At 41.4% G+C, this 24,798-nt stretch overlaps 2 protein-coding genes across 5 annotated transcripts in view; one reads left to right on the forward strand and one right to left on the reverse strand.

Annotated features, from left to right (window-relative positions):
* Window positions 1-10,200, forward strand: part of LOC133396244 (AFG3-like protein 1) — a 22,474-nt gene extending 12,274 nt beyond the window's left edge. The window contains exon 18 of one of the 2 annotated variants that reach the window (XM_061665848.1): window positions 9,691-10,200. The gene's annotated coding sequence lies outside the window, so the exon portion shown is untranslated. Of the gene's footprint in view, window positions 1-1,533; window positions 1,553-9,690 lie in introns of those variants that run through there. The other variant, XM_061665857.1, reaches the window with a different exon arrangement.
* On the reverse strand, window positions 924-24,543 carry dbndd1 (dysbindin domain containing 1). 3 transcript variants are annotated; one of them, XM_061665901.1, is made up of 5 exons: window positions 24,358-24,543; window positions 24,127-24,266; window positions 17,169-17,324; window positions 12,933-13,070; window positions 924-1,773 (listed from the first exon to the last, which is right to left on the reverse strand). In XM_061665901.1, exons 2-5 carry the CDS (start codon window positions 24,155-24,157, stop codon window positions 1,616-1,618), a joined length of 483 nt encoding a protein of 160 aa, XP_061521885.1. In that variant the 5' UTR covers window positions 24,158-24,266; window positions 24,358-24,543; the 3' UTR covers window positions 924-1,615. The 3 variants fall into 3 exon arrangements, with proteins under 3 accessions (XP_061521885.1, XP_061521876.1, XP_061521866.1); XM_061665892.1 differs by having other exon boundaries at window positions 24,127-24,403; window positions 24,486-24,515; XM_061665882.1 differs by having other exon boundaries at window positions 24,127-24,543.
* Between the last annotated feature and the right edge of the window lie 255 nt (window positions 24,544-24,798).

Below are 24,798 nucleotides of genomic sequence, written 5' to 3' on the forward strand. Positions count from 1 at the left end.
AAGAAGGTTGAGATTACGTCAAAAAGGCGCTTCAAAGAGACTTGGTCACAGCTCGTGACCATAGGTGAGGGTAGGAACGTAGATCGACCGTTTTTTTTTTTTTCAGAGCTTCACCTTTCGGCTTAGCTCCTTCTTTACCACAACGGACCGATACAAAAGTCCACATCACTGCAGACGCTGCACCGATCCGCCTGTCGATCTCCCGTTCCATTCTTCCCTCACTCGTGAACAAGACCTCAAGATACTTGAACTCCTCCACTTGGTGCAGGATCTCATCCCCGACCTGGAGAGGGCACGCCACCCTTTTCCGACTGAGGACCATGGTCTCAGATTTGGAGGTGCTGATTCTCATCCCGGCCGCTTCACACTCGGCTGCGAACCGCTCCAGGGAGAATTGGAGGTCACGGCTTGATGAAGCCAACAGAACCACATCATCTGCAAAAAGCAGAGATGCAATACTGAGGCCACCAAACCGGACCCCCTCTACGCCTCGGCTGCGCTTTGAAATTCTGTCCATAAAAGTTATGAACAGAATCGGTGACAAAGGGCGGAGTCCAACCCTCACCGGGAACGAGTCCGACTTAATGCCGGATATGCGGACCAAACTCTGACTCCGGTCGTACAGGGACCGAACAGCCCGTATCAGGGGGTTCGGTACCCCGTACTCCCGAAGCAGACAGTTATATTTTTACTTCTTAGTGTAAAGTGAAAATAATTGTCTTCTAAATGTAAAGTTTTTCAGGGATTTAATGATCAAGTCGTTATAAAATAGTCATTGTGGATACTCGACTTTTCCCTCATCCTAATACCTTTACTAATTACTAGTACTAAATTAAATAGCAAAAACCAAAACAATGACAGGTCATAGTTCTAAAATAATTATGAAGAAAAGACAAATAATAATTGCAAAACATACAACAAAGCACAGTTTTCCAAGATGTTTAATTTCTCCTCCCACAGTCACTCACATCATTCAGGATGATCATCGGTCCAGGTATGGACGAGCTAAATTGATTAAAAGTTAGTTAAGTAACTGGGCTGTCACTTCTGCTTGTTGTTGCGTTAAACAAGTGTTGGCACTTGATTTTGTGTTTGGCATTCATGCAAGTTCACAAAAGCACAAGATTGTCATTCCTCCGTCATTTTGACTTGACTTTGGATGACCAATGTAAATTAGATAGTCATCACTTTGAAAGATATATTAATTTAAAGAAAAAAGAAAGAGATCCTAACACACTATGATTTAGGCAGTTGTCATTACAGCACACCACACACTCGTCCTTCCTTGGCTCAAGTCGGTTCTGTCACTACCATGTCTGTCACTCCAAAACAAAACTTTAAATCCTCAGAGCAAAACAATTAAGGAAATGGAAGTTTGTGTGTGCCCGCGACCCTAGTGAGGAGAAGCGGCTCAGAAAATGGATGGATGGAAGTGTGTGAGTGTGTGTGTGTGTGTGTGTGTGTGTGTTTACTGAAGATCTTAAGAACACTGCATAGTGTCCAGATTTCAGCATGAACTCATCTGTTCATCAGCACCATGAATCAGTGGCCCAGTGGTACGCTCTGGTGCTGGCTGTCCACGCTGAGCTTCATTCCAGCGGGGTCGTGCGCCACGTCAAGGTTGCTTTGGCCTCTCCAGCTTCATTAAAGGCTCCGTGGTGGCGTCCGAGTCGCTGTGGTGCTTCCTCTCTCGGGGGAGTTCTACCTTGCTGCAGCGTGTCCATGAGGGAGAGCGCATGTAGCCGCCTTTGCCCAGCGCTGCCTGTTGGGAACCTGACACACACACAAACACATTTGAGAGGTCGTCAGGGACATAATTCAGGATTACATCTCAGACACACACCTGAAACGCTGTTATAAACAGTACTAAAAGGCTCGTACACTGATTTTCTTTTCCCCATCATATACAGCAGGAGTGTCAAACTCATTTTTGTCGGGGGCCACATCGTAGATACGGTTTTCCTCAGAGGGCCATTATGATTGTAAAACCATATCCATGTTTAATCGCCTCATCATATTGTTACAGATTGACAACAAATTGATGGATAACTCGTTGTGAAATCAGAAGTCAAGGATAATGGTTTGTTCAACTATTGTTCCAGTAACTGTAATAGGGGTTTGGAGGCAAAACATACTTAAAATAGTTCATTACTATTGATTATATATGAATATACAAAAATTTGGAAGAGATTTTAGCAAGAATCCTGGAAGTTGACACGCATGATTTGCTTTCGCGGGCCAAATAAATTGATGTGGCGGGCCGGATCTGGCCCCCACGCCTTGAGTTTGACACCTGTTATATACAGTATCAAAACTAGAGTTGGGAATTTCTGACACAAGGCCGATTCCATACATATCTAGAAAACGATATCTTTATGGGCGTAACGATTCGATACAATTCGATTCACGATAGGAGCGATATGATTCTCGATTCGATTCGGTGCATAAAAAAATCTGATGGTTAACATTTGCACATGTGCTTATCATAAAGAATCTTGACTTAACCCAATTCTACAAAATGACATTTGTCAAACGTTATTTTCAAACATCTACAGTAAAAGACCACTTAACCCTGAGCATTTTTTTAAATATTAATTTATTTAAATATCAAATTCATTATTTAAATAGATCGCAACAATACAACAATTAATTTTGAGGATTTTCTCTCCACAAACTCTGCACAAACAAATCTATAAAGAACGATGGGTGGTCTCGCACATCGTGCCATTCAAGCTGTTTTTTTTTTATTTTTAATTTTTTTTGCTGCTTGCTGAGCGCTGACTGACTTTTTGCACTTTAAGTCGTGATGACTAGCTTAGTTCAACTGGCGATTCTTATGTCAGTTTCGGGACGTGCCTGGCCGTGTGTGCTTTCTTTTTAGGGTCGCACAGTACCAACACGAACGTATAAGTGGACCGCGAGGACTCGAGAAGAAGCAAAGTGCTGTGACACTTTCAGTAGTGTGTGTGAGAGCATTTCTTTAGTATGCAAGCAAAGAAAATTCAGTTGATGTTTGGAAGTTTCGGTAGTGTGTGAGAGCATTTCGGTTGTATGCGTGTTTGTCTACATCTGAGTCTTTCAGTAGTTTGTGAGAGCATTTAAGTATGTATTAGAACAATTCAGTAGTGCGTGAGAGTGTTTGCACATCACCAATTTGATCCACTGAAGAGGTTGTACTCACATAAACAGTGACAGCATTAAATAGCGCAGGAGTGAAAATGTTACTGTGGTGTTTTTTTTTGCCATTCCTATTTCTCGCCACCTGGTGCCAATGTCCAACCTTTTAGAAACGAACAAATAAAAGTCACAGCCTCTCTCCCCATGAAGAGTATTTCTGATGGCTCTCCTAAATGGAAACAATTCTCCCTTCTGGATTATAAATCTCCCCAGAGACACAGCGCAGCAATATCCTCACACGTTAGGGGTTGATGGATGCGTATTGACCTCGGATTAATGACTTCTACGCAGGATGTTAATTAGAAGGACAGTGACCTGCAAGGCACATTCTGCTGTACCACAATCCACAAACATTCGCCTCCACATAGTCACTGTTATGTTCAGCAACAACAAATATGTAATACCCTGACCTGCAGATTTTTTTTTGGTATTTAAATGCGTCCATGTGCTTCTTGGTTTTGTGGTTATTTGCTTTCATGTCTGAACATATGTTCAGTGTGTAGTCTTATTAGTTAATAATTCATTTCACCTTGTAGTTCATCATTCCCTCTTGTGTCAGCCATGCTCATCCCCTTGTGTTACTCTCATATTGGTCACTTTATAGTTGTTTAGCCTTCTCTCGTTGCCTGGTCCTTCCCTTTGTATGGCTCAGCTACTCTGTTCCTCACCTCCCTTTTTGTGTCTCAGTCCCTTTCTCACTATACTACTTACTACTATAATAGGACAATTCGGTGCACTAGTAGAATGACTGTATCTTGCTCGTAACGTTCCCCCCCCCCCCCCCACTAATGCCTTCCACTACTTTATGACATTTCAAAACTGCACTAGTTGACATCTGCACACTCCTAGTACTACTAGTGTAGCGCTAGATGTTAACTAGTAAAATTTCATAATGTCACTAATAGTCCTACGAGCATGAATTTGTTAACTAGTGCAAGGTTTTGCCTCACTTTTAACATTTAGTGCCAATGTTGTCCTACTAGTGAGGAGCGCACTAGTACAGGTGCATCTTAATTAGAATAGCATCAAAAACTCTTTTTTTTCAGTAGTTACGTTCAATAAGTAAGTGAAACACATTCTGTATATAGATTCACTAAAATAAACAGACTTTTTGATCATATTCTAATTTATTGAGATGGAGCTGTATATGGATATCAAGGATATTGAAAAAATACTTAATTTTATTAATAGAAAAATCCCCCCCCAGCCCTTCACTATATGACATTTCCCCACACTTCAAAGACAACTTTGGCATACAAGTAAGACAGTTACTAGTGGGGGCAAAACTGCGCTAGTTCACTACGCACTACTAGTATGGAAAGCTGTTTGAGCATTTATTTGATATCCTTGTTAAGGTCCATGTACTTGTAAGCTCTTTGTCCTCACTAGTGAAACAATTCAGTGCAGAAATATGAACATACCTCCTCTTCTTCTTCTTTTCCTTTCGGCTTTTCCCGTTAGGGGTCGCCACAGCGCGTCATCCTTTTCCATGTAAGCCTATCTCCTGCATCCTCCTCTTGAACACCAACTGCCATCATGTCTTCCCTCATGACATCCATCAACCTTGTCTTTGGTCTTCCTCGAGCTCTCTTGCCTGGCAGCTCCATCCTCATCATCCTTCTACCAATATACTCACTATTTCTCCTCTGGACGTGTCCAAACCATCGAAGTCTGTTCTCTCTAACTTTGTCTCCAAAACATCGAACCTCGGCTGTGCCTCTGATGAGCTCATTTCTAATTTTATCCAACCTGGTCACTCCGAGAGCGAACCTCAACATCTTCATTTCCGCCACCTCCAGCTCTGCTTCCTGTCGCCTCTTCAGTGTCACTGTCTCTAATCCGTACATCATAGCTGGCCTCACAACTGTTTTATAAACTTTGCCCTTCATCCTAGCAGAGACACTTCTGTCACATAACACAGCTGACATCTTCCTTCACCCGTTCCAACCTGCTTGGACCCGTTTCTTCACTTCCTGACCACACTCACCATTGCTCTGGACGGTTGACCCCAAGTATTTAAAGTCCTCCACCCTTGCTATCTCTTCTCCCTGTAGCCTCACTCTTCCCCCACCACCCCTCTCATTCATGCACATATATTCTGTTTTACTTCGGCTAATCTTCATTCCTCTGCTTTCCAGTGCATGCCTCCATCTTTCCAACTGTTCCTCCACCTGCTCCCTGCTTTCACTGCAGACCACAATGTCATCTGCAAACATCATGGTCCACGGGGATTCCAGTCTAACCTCATCTGTCAGCCTACCCATCACCACTGCAAAAAGGAAGGGGCTCAGGGCTGATCCCTGATGCAGTCCCACGTCCACCTTAAATTCCTCTGTCACACCTACAGCACACCTCACCGCTGTTCTGCTGCCCTCGTACATGTCCTGTATTATTCTAACATACTTCTCTACCACTCCAGACTTCCGCATGCAGTACCACAGTTCCTCTCTGGGTACTCTGCCATAGGCTTTCTCTAGATCTACAAAGACACAATGTAGCTCCTTCTGACCTCTGTACTTTTCCATCAACATCCTCAAGGCAAATAATGCATCTGTGGTACTCTATCTAGGCATGAAACCATACTGTTCCTTGCAAATACTCACTTCTGTCCTGAGTCTAGCCTGCACTTCTCTTTCCCATAACTTCATTGTGTGGCTCATCAACTTTATTCCTCTATAGTTCCCACAGCTCTGCACATCACCTTTGTTCTTAAAAATGGGCACCAGTACACTTTTCCTCCATTCCTCAGGCATCTTCTCACGCACTAGAATTCTATTGAACAAGCTGGTCAAAAACTTCACAGCCACCTCTCCTAGATGCTTCCATACCTCCACAGGAATGTCATCAGGACCAACTGCCTTTCCATTTTTCATTCTCTTTAATGCCTTTCTAACTTCCCCCTTACTAATCAGTGCCACTTCCTGGTCCACTACACTTGCCTCTTCTACTCTCCCTTCTCTATCATTTTCCTCATTCATCAACTCCTCAAAGTATTCTTTCTATCTAGCTAGAACACTGCTGGCACCAGTCAACATATTTCCATCTCTATCCTTAATCACCCTAACCTGCTGCACATCCTTCCCATCTCTATCCCTCTGTCTGGCCAGCCTGTATCGATCCTTTTCTCCTTCTTTAGTATCCAACCTGCCATACATGTCATCATATGCCTCTTGTTTGGCCTTTGCCACCTCTACCTTTGCCCTGTGTCGCATCTCAATGTATTCCTTTCGCCTCTCCTCGGTCCTCTCAGTGTCCCACTTCTTCTTAGCTAACCTTTTTCCTTGTATGATTTCCTGTACTGTGAGGTTCCACCACCAAGTCTCCTTCTCTCCTTTCCTGCCAGAAGATACACAAAGTACTCTCCTTCCTGCTTCTCTGATCACCATGGCTGCAGTGGTCCAGTCTTCTGGAAGCTCCTCCCGTCCACCGAGAGCCTGTCTCACCTCTTCCCGAAAAGCTGCACAACACTCGTCCTGTCTCAGCTTCCACCACATGGTTCTCTGCTCTGCCTTTGTCTTTCTAATCTTCCTCCCCACCACCAGAGTCATCTTACACACCACCATCCTATGCTGTCTAGCCACACTCTCCCCTACCACTACCTTACAGTTGGTAACCTCCTTCAGATTACGTCGTCTGAACAAGATGTAATCCACCTGTGTGCTTCTACCGCCGCTCTTGAAGGTCACCCTATGTTCGTGCCTCTTCTGGAAAAAAGTGTTCACTACCGCCATTTGCATCCTTGTTGCAAAGTCTACCACCATCTGTCCCTCCAAGTTCCTTTCCTGGATGCCGTACTTACCCATCACTTCTTCATCACCAACATGTCCATTACAATCTGCACCAATTACAACTCTCTCTCTGTCTGGGATGCTCAGAACTACATCATCTAGCTCCTTCCAGAATTTCTCTTTCACCTCTAGGTCACATCCTACCTATGGGGCATAGCCACTAATCACATTACACACAACACCCTCAATTTCAAATTTCAGCCTCATCACTTGATCTGATACGCTTTTCACCGCCAAGACATTCTTAGCCAACTCTTCTTTTAAAATAACCCCGACTCCCATTTCTCTTCCCATCTACACCATGGTAAAATAATTTAAACCCTGCCCCTAAACTTCTAGCCTTACTGCCTTTCCACCTGGTCTCCTGGACACACAATATATCAACCTTTCTCCTAATCATCATGTCAACCAATTCCCGAGATTTTCCTGTCATAGTCCCAACATTCAAAGTCCCCACATTCAGTTCCAGGCTCTGTGTTTTCCTCTTCTCTTTCTGCCGAATAACCCGCTTTCCACCTCTTCTTCTTCTTTGACTTCGACCCACAGTAGCTGAATTTCCAACGGCGCCCCGCAGGTTGACGGCGCCGGCGGCGGACGTTGTTAACCCGGGCCACGACCGATCCGGTATGGAATTCTTTGGATGAACGCTCATATTTGTTTGGCAAGGTTTTAAGCCGGATGCCCTTCCTGACGCAACCCTCTGCATTTATCCAGGCTTGGGACCGGCCTACAGTTTGCACTGACTTGTGCCCCCCACAGGGCTGCATTATGAACATACCTCCTCAATCCCCCAAAATGCACGACAAATATAGATAAACAAACCGAACAAGCTATATATTAGCCCTTTGACTGTTTTTCCCCCCCGAGTAACACGGTTTGATTCCATCTGAAAAAAACATGAATTATTTCGGGTCCCACATTTAGCATAAACTCCCTCACCCATCCACCTCTCTTTCCAGCATTAACATCTCACTCTACGGTCACATGGCCTCCATCCAGAGGCACACAGTCGAACATTCTCCTATTTAGTCAACACTAAAGTGTAAATTGTTATTAAACTGAGAGACGCCGGAGAACCGCAGGGAGTGGTCACAAACATGGTTCAATTGCACCAAGATGACGAAGAGATAAAAATGCTAAAGTTGATGTTCAACTTAAAATACATGAAGAGTCTTAGACATGTCCTCACAAGGTCTTGCTTGTGACTCTGAGAACACTTTGCACTTATCGTCAGTGTGCTTTTTGGTTGAAAACTTTCAGCATCATTTCGAGGAATTGAGAGCAGGAATGAAAATAAATGACTGGGGTGATACATCAAGGAGACTATCTTAGCGACTGAATTTTTGTGATGTATGTGCGTGGGGGGGCAAGCAGGTAAAAGTCAGCGACATTTGAGAACACAATGACAAAGACAAATGATACATCTAAAGTCAGAATGTCACAGGGTTTTGACAAGGTAGGAAAGTTTGCTATGTTTCACACTCAGATCTATTTTTAGTTTTAGAAAATAGAAAGCTCATTATGAGGTTGCTACTTTAACTAATAGAAACAGACAGATTATGCCATTCTGAGTGAACAAAACAAATTATTTGGTTTAATTTTTCATCCACTGATCTAAAGCTAACTATCATCTGACATTGTAACTGTGGTTTGCGGAACAAGGATATGATACACATACAAAGTTTACACACCCCTGTTCAAATGACATTTTCCACCATTAATGTGGCCGATAGCCTGCACAACTCAATAGATTACTTTTTTTTTTTTTTTTTAATTACTTGGAGAGGGGAACAAATAAACAATTGTCCACAACCTCTTTTAACTGGAGATGTGGCACATTCAAACTCATGTTAAATAGGAGTCAGTACACGCCTGCCACAATTTAAAGTGCCTCTGAATAACTCCAAATAAATGATGTTCTCAAACTCGTGGGAAAATGTGTTGGAGTCCGATTAAACTAAGACAGAAAAAAAGCTTTCTAGAACATCTGAAATGTATTTGGTGTTAATCAGAGGCACATTAATTGGTGACAGGAGAGTGCTGACTCTCATTTAACATGAGTCTGTGTTTGGTTATGTCTGAACACAGCCCAATCCCCAGTTATAAGAGGGTGCGCACTCTTGTGCAATCATATTATTTCAGTTGCTTATTTGTACTTCCCCTCTCGAATAGATTGTTGTTGTTTTTTTTAATTAAGTTGAGCTTTACAGTTTATAGGTCACATTAACAGTGGAATATGTTTTGAAATGATTTCTCTCGGTCTCATCATTTTGTACCACAAAAAAAAAAAGGCATTTGAACAAGGGTGTGCAGACTTTTTATTGCCACTCTATAATCAAATAAAATAAATATAATATTACAAAATAATACAATATTACATAGATTTAAAGTATTTATTCTAAGATTTGCTGCACGTTTAACACCTCTGAGGTCACACAATTTGGAATGTGACCAAACATTTTGTCATATATTGCCCTGCAGTTCCATTCTCGGAGACGGGAGGGCGCTTTGCGTCCTCTCTCTCTCGCTCTCTCCCTCCCCCTCTCCTCCCTCCCCTCTCTGTTTTCACCACCTGTCTCCAATCAGCCTCATCACCACCGGTATATAAGCCTGCCTGTTCCAGTAAATTGCAGTTACTTCCAGCGGTACCACGGCCCCTTTACCTCCAAGTAAGCCGCACTAGTCTTCGTTCCCATTTTCGACTCCTGTGTTTCCTTGTTCTCAGTGTTCCCGTGTTCCTGATCCGCATCACTCCTGCCCACTGCCTGCCACCTGTCGACGCCACCGCCTGCCAACACACCCAGGACCACCTCCGTAACCTTTACTCCATAAATTGTTCATCATTTTACATCTGCTTCCGCCTGCTCTTGGGTCCAGCTCCTCCCCATACGTGACATTTTATGGAAAAATATGCTTTTAAACTTAAAAAAAAAAAATCGTGGATAACGTCACGCAAGAGGTCTTTCATAAGCATTCACCTATTGACTAACCACTCGTTACTGAACTTGCCTGCCTTCGACCTGCTTGCCTTGTCCACACACTTCTGTTCTTGTCCTTCAGTATCCCCACCACGCAAGATACTCCTACTATTCATCTGCAGTGGATGATATATAACACATTTGAACACTGCAGATGCCCCACTGGGAAGCTAACTCACACTTAACAAGCAGCACCATAATGTATAACAATAAAACAGTAAATGGGAAAGATGGTGAGGAAATTAACAAAGCAACACTTTTTTTTTTTAGGCTACTGTGTGAACATTAGGGATTGGACTAGCACTCTAAATCCCAATTTGTTACACGTGTTGATGGTAAAGAATGACTTCCAAATCAGAATGGAATCATTCCTCCTTGTACTATTCTGAAATAAAGACATATTATGATATGTACAACAAACGAAAAATCCAATTTGATCATTTGAAAACTATGGATTGGACCGGAAAAAATGCTGGTGCATTTTGGCCGCTGCTTCTCCCTCCAGATGTTTTTCTTTTTAGTTTTTAAAATGGCTTACTTTAACCAGGATCCATTGCCGTAGCTTGGCTCAAGGTAGAACCTGGTTTTGTTTTACACCTGTTGGTGGGTGCTGTAAATCCTCGCTGGCTGGGACCTGCTGCCTCCTTTCTATCTATCTAGCTAGCTCGCGGGCTAGGTCTCGTCATCTGCCACCTAAGTGTGTCCCATTCATTCTGTCGCGGTTGCCGTCCGCCTCCGGCGCTGGCTCCTTTCTGGCTTTGGTTGTGGCGCTGCCATGAACGGGCTCAGCTGTCGGACACCTCCTTCCGCAAAGATAAACGTCTCGGTGAATGGCCGTTTGCATCCGTGTTCCGTGATCAACTGCAAGAACCAACTACAACTGTGGACATAACGCAGAAGCTATGCGCACTAAGTCAAAATGACATTGTCCATAAACAGGCTAAAAATCGTGAAGTATTTTGTATTTTTTAAGTAAACTGCTGAGGTTTTGGAAGCTCCATTTGCTAATTCCACTCCAGCCCTTGAGGTGGCAGCAGTGGTGATTAAATTGTGAATGTCTTCCATATCTCATCGATATTTTTTTTCCAATGATAATTAAAAATGTTACTTCTTAATTATATGTAATGACACTTGAGTTGGCCCATCACCCAGGGGGTTGTATAAAAAGGCCGCTGGGTGTCGACAGCAGGAGTGAGTGCACTGTATGCATGCAGGATGAGGCATCCAGGTCATGAATAAAACATAGGGACATTTTTGCCTCCTTTAGAAAAATGTGGATGGTCTTTTCACCCACCCGCTTCTGGGAAACACAAGCAGGATGGACTCTCATGCACCTTTTCCCATCATGCATAGATGCATTAAGCAAAAAGGAATGTTTCCCTCACATTCGATTCTTTACATTGTAGGAGTATTCCCAGTTTTTTCAGTGTCACTCATGGCTAAAATAGAGCCATATCATTTTATAAGATTAATAAATATTAAGAGAGAAGAGTGTGCACCAGCTGGTGTCAAAGTGTCCTTAAGACAGTCACCAGACCACCTCATGTTGCCTCACTCTTTAAAATATTCTAAACATTTTATCAGGTCTTGTGGTGAGGAATGTGCAAGTGTATCCGAATTGCAAATACTATATTTACTCATAACTTTCTTCTTACCATTGAGTGTCTCTGAATATCAAGAATTCCCTTAAATACTATTTTTTTCTTTCCTTTCTGTTAGGCCCAAACAATATTGGCAATATTAAAAGTATTCTCACATACCAAATTTATTTTAAACAATAAACTATATTTAGTGAGTCTTTTATTTCCTCGGAAAGAGAACGCATGGAATCTCAACCTGGAGATTTCTAAGAGCAAATAATAACTTCACTGGTTACTCAGTTTCCAAACCCTAATGCCTTTTTTGTTTTGTTTTTTTCCTTTGGGGAGGGGGAGGGGTGGTGATAAATGTTAGAACCAATCCCTTAATCAGAAAGAGGGGTATAGTTGATTTCAAAAGTTTACACACCCCTGTTCAAATGCCAGGTTTTTGTAAAACAAAAATAATCATTTCAAAACTTTTTTCCACCATTATTGTGACATATAACCTATACAACTCAATTGAAATATGAAGTAAAAATAAGCAACTGAAATAATGTGGTTGCACAAGTGTACACACCCTCTTATAACTGGGATGTGACTGTTTTCCGAATGAACCAACCACAGTTGAACTGATGTTAAATGGGAGTCACCACACACATACCACCATTTAAAGTGCCTCGGATTACCCCTAAATACATTCTGATGTTCTAGTAGGCTTTTCCTGAACATGGGCTTCAGGGATCTGATAGAAAGAAGGTTTTGTGCCTACACTGACTATTTCGAACTGTTCATAATTCCCTACACCTTTTCTAAGGCTGAAGAAAAGCAAAACCAAAGTTCTGTTGGTGAGGAGCAATGTTGTGCTTATGCCAAACATACCTTTTGGAATTATGGCCATAAAGTTCAACCCTTGCCACATGTGTTTGGGAGATTTTGTTGTGGTCTCATTATCTCGGTTATTTATTTGTACTTACCCTCTTGAAAGATTGGTCATATTAATGGTGGAATTTCTTTGTAAAGATTCATCTTGGTCTATTATTTTTTTTTTTAATTACAAAAACTGGTGTGAAGAATTGTTTTATGTCCACTGACTCCATTTCGGTCCCTTTAGCGATAATCAACACGGATTAATTATATAGGGCTAATTGCTAGACTCCAACGTAACGATGTAGCCAAAAACTTAACGTTCCAAAGTTGGCAATATACAAAAGCAATACTTTTAAGGGTACTGCCCCATTGACACGCCATTATACGTTGTACGTTGGATTCGTACTTTCTTCTTCTCAGAGTGTAGAACAGTAGGAAAACCAGCAAACAGTCACATTCCAAGATGTTTATTGGTTGTGTGTAGGTGTTAAAGTGCTGGATCAGTTTGTGATTGTTCCGTGACTGCTTTGTGTGCATCCCACCTGGAGGACATTCATTGTGGTTCTCCTCGTCAGAGTCAGCAAAGACTTCAGCCAGCTCCTGGTCTGACATGTCGGTCAGCTCGGTCAGATCCAGGAGGTCGAAGTGGACTTCCAAAGAGGACACACTGCTCAGAGGTTCTATAGGTGACAAAGAAACAGTAAATTGCACATTTATAAACTGGAAAGACACTCAAGGAACTCATTTAAACAAAGGGGTGGACAAACATGTCATTCCAATCTCGACTCTCAAAACGGATCATGTCTTTTTTACTCTTTCTGTATTCAAATGTATGCTATAGGATGCTTAGACTGCCTCCAAAGCTGAAAATACTGATGTTCTCTCTCTCTCTCTCTCTCTCTCTCTCTCTCTCTCTCTCTCTCTCTCTATCTATCTATCTAGCTGTATACATGAAAGCAAATATACGATATAGTGAACCTTCATTTTATATTTTACCATGACATTTTAGACAATTGTATGCTTCCAACTCGTGATGCGGAACAACTTTTGGTGGGAAACAACTCGAGAGCCCTGACATCAAGCCCATCAAACACGATTTACAAGATGATCTCGAACAAAGATACGTCGCCAGCACGCATGGTCCGAAATAAATGACCTCTGACCTGACCTGACCTCAACTTTGTTTTTGTCTTTGTGTCCCAAAACTGATGTCCCTCTTAGTTGTGTGCTTAATAGCAGAGCTCGAGTGAAAGATGTCTGGAGAACGTGCTGAGGCAGATGGAAGCAAGTCTGTGTTTCCATGTGAGTCAGTCTGCCTGCCAAATCTGGATTAAAGACGCCACAGGCTGCGTGGGCATTAAAAAGGCTTCTGCAACAAGGTGTTATCATTCCCCTGTCCAGGCTGTTCATGGCTACAGTAAGGCTACAACAACGCTGCATGAAAACTGTGGGATACTAAAAGAAGGTGCTAGCCCTTTTATTCGGCTTTTCAGTCTGTGTGAAGATGCACGGGGAAGTGTTCTTCTGGGGAGTTCAGTTATGACATTCCAGTCACCTGATACAATATTGCAATTTTGAGCTTTGATCTGTCCACAGCTTCTCTGCCTAAACTTCACAATGTAGAGTAATGATGGAAGAAGAGGTGTAGCGATGAAACAAAGATGAAAGGGAAGGGATGTTGGAGAAAGAAAACAGGTAAATAGAAATAACGATAAAAATGAAAGAGGAACAATGGGGAAACAATCATTTTTTTCTGTCGTCTGCTTTTGTGTAGTAATCGGGTTTTATTTTTTTTTTTATAACCCTCCCGTCTTTCTCTCCCAATCTTCTTCTCCTTAAATAATTTATCACAAGGCTTTCTCTTCCAGACAGAAAAATGGCCTCTGTGTGTGTGTGCGTGTGTTTGTGTGTGCGTGTGTTTGTGTGTGTGTGTGTGTGTGTGTGTGTGTGGTAACTGACATGTATTACCCCACAAAGGGATGATGTAAAGCTGTAGTAGCCTGCAGTCAAATGGATGTCTGCCTACAGTATACATTTGTCCCATTTGTACTCTTGCCGGCATGTCTTTAATCCTACACTCGATATTCATACTTTTAATGTGCGTAAAATAAAGGCCTCTTAATTCTCTATAACAAATGATGACACTTCATGTGATCCAGAAATTCAGAGTAAAGAAAAGCAACATTTTCATGTAACGCTCTATATTGTTTTAGTAACTAATATGGAAGGTCGATGAAGAGGAGTGGTAGATGGTAATGGTTCTTTAATGGCCCAACAGTACTGAGAGATCATTGGTCCACCGTCAACATCCGCTAAGACCGTGGTGCCTTGAGATATGAGTGACCTTAGGAGTTTTTCCAGATACGAGACGATTTTATGATTGAACTTGCAAGCAAAAAAATTTAGATACAAGCGATGTATGGTGGCATTGAACTCAACTCAACTCACAACAAGTAGCAGTTTGGCAATTATAAAAGCTGTTTAATGTCACTCCCGGTTGGACTTTACAGTCAAACTAAACATAAAACAGTGAATCACATGTTGTGTATTTAAAACAACAACAGTACAATTAGCCTTCAAGTCCTCTAGCTTAATGCTAACACACAATGGGAAACAGCATAGACAGGCTCACCAATAGCCTTTATGTGGCTGTGGAACCCTTTAAGAAACAGATATTTGAACACAAACGGTGGAACAACACATGTAAACAGACAATATAACAATACTGACAACCATATATTGTTAATCCTCTTGGGAAAAAAAGTAGTTGTGAAAGCCTTCTTCATATTTGTTTGCCAGACAGTAGTATATTGCCCTCTGGTGGCCAAGTTGCACACACCAGAAGGCGCTGTAATGAATTAATCATGATGCACAAACTGTTTAATTCCATCCAGCCATCCGTTGTCTGTATCGCTTTATCCTCACAAGTGTCACGGGCGTGCTGGAACCTATCCCAGCTATCTTCGGGCGAGTCAGTACACCCTGAACTGGTCGGCAGGCAATTGCAGGGCACATACAACAAACAAAGAACCACTCACGCACACATTCAGACTTCGGGGCAGTTTAGAGTCTTCAATGAATCCACCATGCATGTTTTTGGGATGTGGGAGGAAACCCGAGTGCCCGGAGAAAACCCACGCAGGCACGGGGAGAACATGCAAAATCCACACAGGCGGGGCCAGGATTTGAACCTCAGACCTCAGAACTGTGAGGCAGATGTGCTAACCAGTCGTCCACCGTGCCGCCACAAATTTGCTCAGATTACCTTTATATGTTATTAATAGTTAATAATCATCTGGGAAGACTGATGTTATGATTTCTGACCGACCTGTTTAATTCTTTACATTCAATGTAATTATGCTATTAATGTATACTTTCATGAATTACAATATTATACAGTGCTATTTTTTTCTGATTAAAAACATGACATATTTTTGTTGCTTTGAGATACAAGTGTTTTGAGTTGTGAGTGTGGTTACAAATTTTTCTCAAGAAACCAATGTATACCTGAGTCATACATGACTCTGTCTGCTTACTTACGTACTACTATACAAGATCTGATACAGCAAACTGACAACCTGCTCTTCTACGGGATCATCCCACACGACGAGCAAGCACCACTGTGGTCCCGTTCATGAGTGCATGACTGCGGCACAAGTAAAGTTTTCTTTATTACTGTGAACTGTGCCACCAGGCACACACGGCGAGTTGTGCTGCCAGGTGGCAAGGCTAGCCAATGGGTTACAGACATTAGCCTCTGGATGAGCTGTCGCAGTGAAAAACGGTTTACTTAGTGAAGCAGATAAAAGCTGCCTTGTCACATGTCGTACCGATGCACAATGAGGCCTTTCAGCATTCAAGCCTGTGCTGCAGGCATCTTCAAGAATGTAGGAACAGAATACCTAAAAGGGTCTGTAATCATTATAAAGGTTTAAAGTCCAGGGTAAGATTGTTACACAAAATGGTACTTTATGGCTCATAATTATGTTTTTAAGTCCTTAAAATGTGAGTCAGTAGGGCAGTAGGACCATGGTAAGAGGTTGTTGAAACCTAGACTGTCTCTACTACAAAATCCTCCATACCTTATTTATTATGATACACATTTAGTATTGATTAGTTATCCTACTCAAGCAATCATCCATCCATAATTAACTTACAACCCATTTTATATCGCAGTGATACGTTTCAGACCCAATAAGTGATAATCAAATTATTTTTTTTTTTTTACTCCTCCCACATGCGTTGAACACATTTAAACCAAGAAAAATACACTTCAACTTATTACAACACACTTTTAAAAGTATTCCTTAGTGCCTGTTCACAATCTCTCGCTGTCAAGAAATGCGTACTATTTGTGTAACAACACTTTCAGAAATCAAAAAGATGACGACATTCTTGCTTGGACAGGTCTCTAAATAAGAGGCAAAGTCTGCTGTTTATTTGTCACTCCCAGTTGACGTTTGCTCTAAAAAAGATGCATTGAACAAAATTTGAAAAAAAAATTAAACATATATTTAAAAACCACAATGTTCCACAATATAATTTCTCACAAAACTTTGCTAGTTTAATGCTAACATATAATGCGAAATGCCACAGACGGACGAAAGGGAATTAGCATAGATAATTATAATTATAAATCGTCAAACAACTGCTACTTTAACACGCATGGTGGAGCAACACACACAAACACAGAATACAGCATTACTCACAGGCATATATTGTAATTTTTCTCAATATCCTAAGTAGGTTTGCCCCTCCTCTCCTCCCTCTGTACTCACGTCTCTTCTCAGAGATGTGCAGCAGGCTGGCAGTGTGTCCTGTCCAGCCGCCCTCGTCCTCCTCTTCCTCTCCTGCAGCGTACTGCTGGAACTGCTCCTGAGAGAGGCTCCCCGAGCTGGAGGGCTTTAGCAGCTTCTGGATGTCTCTACTGGGCTCTAATGGAGCACAAGACAGAGGGAGCATGACTATTTACGTGACTAGGCATCTAAATGCGCTTCAATAGATCTGTCAATTGATTATGATGTATTTATCCAGGTAAAGAATCTGAGAACAGATTCTCATTTGCGATGCCGACCTGGAACCCAAATGGACAACATGCACTGTTATTAAAGTAATTATGTTAATAAAACAACAGCAGGGTTTAATCCTTACACCGTATGCTCCTTATAATAAAAATAATAATTGCAACAATGCATTGGACATTTATATATAAATTATATATCAAATTAATCAACAAGTCATTTGATAATCGATTTATCATTTAGAGATCTTGTTGAACTTAAAATGGTCCAAATCCTCGTAATTTCAATTTCTCAACGGTAAATATTCTCAGATTGCTGTAGTCCTCCATGAAGGCAGACTGATTCTCTTTGTGTTTAATCAAATAAGACTTTTTCAAATATCCTCCTTCACTTTGGAAAACAAACTGACATGTTGCAGAAAAAATTTTTAACTGAATTGCAACTAATCTATGTTGTTCTTTTTATACACTGTCAATTTGAAATAATGTCCTGTTTTTTAATAAAGGGGTGGAAATGAAAGTATCCAATTCATCCAATTCAATCCGATTTAGGTTTATCATTGACTAATTGAAAAAAATAATAAACTATTAAAATAATCATTAGTTGCAGCTCTACTCTTGCTCCATTCCAAGATTTCAATCAAAAGTCTTCCAAATTTGAACCATATAATTTATACGCTAATATAAATGTTGCAAACATCTGCTACTGACAGTTTAAATACAGAATTAATTGATTAATTTGCACATTTTTAAGTAACAATTGCTATTGTATTTACTAACAATCAGTGTACCTTCACTGTCATATCTTAAAAAATGTAGACCCGAGTCCTATTTGACAGGACAAATGAAGTGTCAAGAAAATGTATAGTACTTTATTGACTTTTGGAGTGGACACACCATATGGGCATTCAAGATAGTGAATCAGCACACCCACTTTCTGAATACTTGGACGAGCATATCTCACATCTCAGTACACTGTGCTACCCTGTACGAATGCCGAAATTTCAAATAGTCACTGAATGCTTTTATATGCACGAAACAAACACACACAAAAAAAAAAAACAGTTTTGATATATAGACCAGATTTGGTTGAAATTGATGGAGAATGTGAGGAGACACGAGGTTTGAAGCACTAGCGTGCATTTTTTCTTCATGCTATACAAACAGTAGCAGCTGCCTGATGGGCGGTGCCAGATGGTGACTACCATTTTTCTTCCTTCAGATGAAAGAAAAAGTGAAGACCAGAAGAGAACATAATGCATGCGTAGCGCTTGTTGTAGTTATTGATTGATTTCCCCCGAGAGAACCAACAATCGGCTATTATAATAATGGGTTTGCTCAATATTTGGACCACAAATCGGATTTGATTTCTGTTTTTAACGAACCTTCAAGTCATCGTACTCTGAGGAGGAGTGACTTCAACTAGGATTTGAACCTGCTGTCGCTCTTTAGAATTATAATATTTTTTTACAACTGTGGTTAGTCTGAGGTTCGAGGGCAGACACAAGGCAAACCCATTCATGGGGGCTTATTAAGGTTTATCATTGACTAAAAGGTCTAAGTTGTAAATAGTTTTCTTATTTCCTGAGCTAGATAAAGTCTTTAAAATCATTCTAGGAGATTATTATCTCACAAGTGAATCATCCTAATGCTTTTTCTGATAAGAGCATCAATCAACAATAAACATAGTTTGAAAAGCGTTACTCGTGTCACCCTCCACTTCATCTCGACTGCATCCTCCTTGGCTCACACTGACAGCAGTACTACTGCAACTGGCAAGTGTGTCTGGCTCTTGCTGTAGGCACATTCCCCCGGTAAAAGGTTGAAACCTTTGGGAGTTTTGATTTTTGTTTTGAAGTGTTCATCTGCCTTCTCTTCTCCACTCCACAGGGATAACTTAATTTCCTCCACAGCAAGTTCGTAACTTTGTTTTGCGCCCCTCTTCCTGAGTCAAGTCTGTACATGTGCAGTAAGGAGATGGAATAATCCACTGCATGAGAAGGGAGGCGGGGTACTCGAAAGGGTCATGGTAGTTGAAGCATTTTTATGTTTTTAAGAAGGTCAATTAGGACTAAAACTATAATAATTGCTTAAAATTGAAGAACACATTATTAATCAGTTTTTATGAGATGTTTGGATGTCTCGTGGCGGCACGGTGGGCGACACATCTGCCTCACAGTTCTGAGGACCGGGATTTATATCCCAGCCTCGCTTGTGTGGAGTTTGCAACTTCTCCCCGTACCTGCGTGGGTTTTCTCCGCGTACTTCGGTTTCCTCCCACATCCCAAAAACATGCATTAATCGGAGACTCTAAAATTGCCCGTAGGTGTGACTGTGAGTGCGAATAGTTGTTTGTTTGTATGTGCCCTGCGATTGGCTGGCAACCAGTTCAGGGTGTACCCCGCCTCCTGCCCGATGACAGCTGGGATAGGCTCCAGCATGCCCGCGACCCTAGTGAGGAGAAGCGGCTCAGAAAATGGATGGATGGATGGATGGTGGTTTGTTTCTATGTGCCCTGCGATTGGCTGTTCAGGGTGTACCCCGCCTCTTGCTCAAAGATAGCTGGGATAGGCCCCAGCAGCCCGTGACCCGAGTGAGGCTAAGCGGTACATGGATGGATGGATGGATGGATGTCTTGTTGCCACAGGCAATTGCCGCCCCTAGTTACGGGTACTCCTCCTCTGGCATTGATTAAAATTGGTGTCTGAAGTGGGATAGTTAACTGTGAGGTCATCTGTAGCGTGCACAGTTGGACAAGCGACCTCTGTGCGATAGACTTTGATGATGGGTAAGACACTTGGATGATGGGAACGGGGCATGGGTCATGAGCACCACCCAATTGAAAAGGGATGTATTGTGGCGCCGCATTTTGTTTTTTTCAGTACAGTTCAGTATACAGTCTCGCCCCAATTCCTCAGACCCATTTTGTAGCTTTTTCAACCCAATAATCCTGGTTTTGAGTATGCCTCAGACTTCGGTTTCAAATTCTGTGAGAGGTTTTATTCCCATTAGTGGTTTGCCCACTTGGAAAGGACCCTTGGATGACCCCTCTGTGATAGAACCCATTGATGGACAAGGAAGCTGGATAATTAAAATGTGGCACCTGTGTGAGACATGGGCCTGCCTCCAGAATGGGGAAGTAGTCTGTCGGAAGGTGCTTTCACTGCAGTTGGGTAACTGGTGCATGGTTCTTCGGTGTCACGGTAAGTGTCAAATTATTTGTACAATTAACTCCGTACCCTCCAAAGCTAATCGACATTGTCCAAGGTAAATATTTGTACCTTTTCAGGGCCAAAAAGGTACAAGTATGTTCCCAAGCTGGAAATGTTTAGGACAGTGGTTCTCAAACTTTTTCCAACAAGTACAATTTCAAAAAATACTTCAGACCACCAACATTCAAATACAGCAGAGTAGTAGGTCCAACTATCATTTTCAATTATTGTAAGCCACTGTAACATTATGCACAGCTTGAACATAAGCACCGTGGTAACAAAGGAAAATAAAAAAAAGATGTGCTTGAGTAATGATTTAATTGAAATGTAAAATTTTAATTTTACCTAAATAAATGCTTGGAAAAAAAACTGTTCGAAAAGATTAAATGCAAATATGTTGTACTTAAAAGTTAAATACAACTGAACTGTAGTTAACAAATGTACTGCACTGGATTTTTTAAAAAAAGGTTTAAGACACTGTAACTAGCACAGTTTGAACATTTGATTCCGTGATTCTTTCACATACCACTAGAGGAAGCCAGTGGACAACTTGTGGTACTCGTACCACACTCACTCGTTAAGAAGAAAAAACTGGAATTTTGTTTTTTATCCACTTTCCTGCTATTTGTTGTGTGCAAATGTACATATCAGTGATATTCATCTTAAGGCCCATGTACCAGTATGCTCTTTGCCCTCACTAGTAAGACATCTCAATGCACTAGTAAAACAACTAGGACAACCTAGTAGATTAGCTGTTTTACCAAAAACCAAAAAATAATAATACACTACAGCTTCCACAACTGTTCTGCATACTAGTAGGACAACATTGGCATACTAGTAGGACAACTACATGTAACTAGGGAGGCAAACTGCACTAGTTGACATCCGCATGCTACTAGTACTACTAGTGAAGCACTAGATGTTAATCAGTAGATTTTTATCATGTCACTAGTAGCACGCAGTTGTCAAGTAGTGCAGTTTTTCCTCACTAGTAATATCCAGTTGTCCTACTAATATGCCAAAGTTGTCCAACTGGTGAGGACAAAGCCATATTCAACACATGGATGTCTAGTAAAGTAACTTCTCAAGAAACACTGAACAGTATGCACATTTAACCTGTGTTGGGAGAGTACATGCCACCTTCTAAATTTGCTTCTCGATAAAACAACTTCATCACAGGCTCTTATCGGCCATGTCTGTTGTCAAGACATTCCTTTATTTGACTCAGACTGGCAGATGGCGACAGATGAGAAAATGAGAAAGGGGAGGAGAATGATGTGTTGTATGTTTGCCAAAAGTCGAGCCAAATGTCTCCGCACCATAAATCCATGTATGTTTAGCACAATTAATATGCTCTTGTCTTGTTAATAGCCATTAAATGATTTCAAAGTATTTTTTTTTTTTTGCCCCATCTCTACACACACTGGACAATTCTTGAGGTACAGCTGATCTATCTAATAAAATCTGCACTTCATCATACTGACAGGTGTTTCCCATACTTTACTGCAAATCAGACTGGTTCAAAAATAACATTATATAACAATAGGATTACTATTTTTGTAAAGGCAGATTTGTATGATGCAACCCTTAAATTGGGTCTTAATAGATATTGCAGGTGTACCTAATGAAATGGCCTGTAAGTGTACATGTGCTACACTGCTGTCACAGTGGAATTATTTGTGACTTGCTCCCGGATGGATGGATTATTATTTTTTTCCTTTGGTCTTCTTACTGAATTGAATTAACATAAATGAATAACATTAAATCATCAAGTACCAACATGAATGTAATGATAAGTAGAAGAATGTCTTGGCCGGCTGAGTTCAGTATATGCTGACTAAGCAACCTCAGACTTGTTTCATGCAAATATAGTCCAAAGTCAAAGAGTATTCTGACACTTTGATAAAGCCTCTGCGTTTGAAGCCAGCTATGTAGTTAAACCTCACTTTTTGTCTACCTGATTGTGGACAGTGGATATAAAAAGTCTACACACCCCTCTTCAAATGCCAGGTTTTCGTGATTTAAAAAGATGAGACCGAGATAAATAATTTCAAAACCTTTACTATCATTCATGTAACCTATAACCTGTACAACAAAATTGTTTTTTGAAAAAAAAATATTTTTAAGAGGGCAAGCAAAAAATAAACAACTGAAATAATGTGGACGCCCCAATGTGAACACCCTCTAATAACTGGGTTGTGGCTGTGTTCAGAATGAACTAACCACATTCAAATGTCATCGGCACACACCTGTCACCATTTAAAGTGCTTCTGATTAAACCCAAATACATTTCAGTATTTTTGTGTTTGTTTTTTTTAGTAGGCTTTTCCTGACCTTTTTATTTATTTTGCTTTCGAGCAGAAACCTGAAGGTTTTTTGCTGACACTGACTGCTTTTTTCGAACAAATAACAAAGAAGTTCAACCTTGTTTTCAACAAACCATAGCAAAATCTCCTGAACACATGGCAAAAGACATGACGACACTGCTCATCATCAAATGAACACCATACCTACAGTGAAGGATGGTGGTGGCAGCATCATTTTTTGGGGCTTATTTTTTTCACCTGAAACCGAGGCCGTAGACAAGATGGAAGGAATTTTAAACAGTTGGAAATAGCAGTGTTAGCACAAAATATTTTGGTTTCTGCTAGAAAGCAAAAAAGAAAGAAAGAAAAAAGTCAGGAAAACCCTGTTAGAACTTTTGAAATTCATTTGAAGTTATTCAGGAGCACTTTAAAATGGTGGCCATGCATTTTAAAAATTAATGCGATTGGAAGAGCCACACAGCCACATCCCAGTTGTAAGAGGGTGTGCATACTTGTGCAACCACATTATTTGAGTTGTTTGTTTACTTTCCCTATATATAAAAAATAAAATTAAACAAAAATGTATTTGAGTTGTACAGATAATAGGTCACAATGGTGGGAAAAGTTTCCAAATGACTTATCTTGGTCGCATTTTTTTGTTTTGTTGTCGTTGTTGTTGTATTACAAAAACCTGGCTTTGGAACAGGGGTGTGTAGACTTGTAGTATCCACTGGGATTTGTGATACCACCACTTCACCAAACTGTCTGACGTTAGCATGAAAGTTGGTGTGCCTATATTTTCCACACTATCAACAATGCAGTGCAGTACAAGGGCATTGTGTGAGGCTTCCCAACAACGGGCTTCCCTTGATGACCTTTGCACAATGCATCCACTATTGTACAGCAATTTGTCTCTCATCAGTACACTTTCTGCATGGCTGACCTATGGTGTGTATGCATGGAAGAGGCCCTCTTCTGCAATGAGCATGCAACTTGAGAGTGGAACCTCCACGGCATGGGAGGACAATGAGCACATTGTATTGGCTCTCTGTGAACTAACTCTTGAAAAAAGGAGGGTCAAGCTCATGCTGTATTCATGTAGAATGACCATGAGCAGATTGTACGTTCAAGATAAACAAACAAAGCCCAAAAAAAAAACAAGTATGATTGTAAAGAAGATGCAGAATTGTGTCCTTACCTGGGCTGGGAGCCCCTCCCTGTGCCTCCATACGTCTCAACCAAGAGAATCCTGCTGTTCACCACACCAGCATCCGACAGGAGAGGAGACGAGCAGGGTGGGAACAAGAAGGGAGAGGCAAGTGTGTGTGTATGTGTGAGCTGTGTGTGCAAGGGAGAGCGAGGAGAGGGCGGGTGGTTAAGCAGAGCAAAACCTCAGTTCCCCGAAGACCTTTCTCTTTTTTTGTCCTACGTTGTCACAGATTTCCCAAACAGGTGTAGTCGCTGTCTCAGTCCACCTGCCGAGAGCGTCCATCAGAGACTCAGACAGTTGGTCCACCGCAGATAGACGGAGTGAGGGTCCGGGAACAATCACCTTACCTCAAATTCCTAAGCTCACGGGTTTAGTAAGCACAGCATTGTGAGGCTTTGCTTGACATGTATAGAAACCACTGAGATCCAGAGCCAGAGAAAAGAGAGAGAGAGAGAGAGAGAGAGAGAGAGAGAGAGAGAGAGAGAGGGGGGGGGGGGGGGGGGGAGGTAGGGTGTCGCTTGGCTCCCTGCCCAGACAGGGAGTGGGAGGCTAGGGGTGTCAATAGTATCTGTCTGCTGAAGGGTGCATGGATGGATATGAATGTGTGTGTACGGAAAAGAACTACATATAGTTGCACCTAGCATTAAAAAAAATAATAAT

This window comes from Phycodurus eques, chromosome 2 (assembly GCF_024500275.1).
Source record: "Phycodurus eques isolate BA_2022a chromosome 2, UOR_Pequ_1.1, whole genome shotgun sequence".
Classification (NCBI taxonomy): Eukaryota; Metazoa; Chordata; class Actinopteri; order Syngnathiformes; family Syngnathidae; genus Phycodurus; species Phycodurus eques.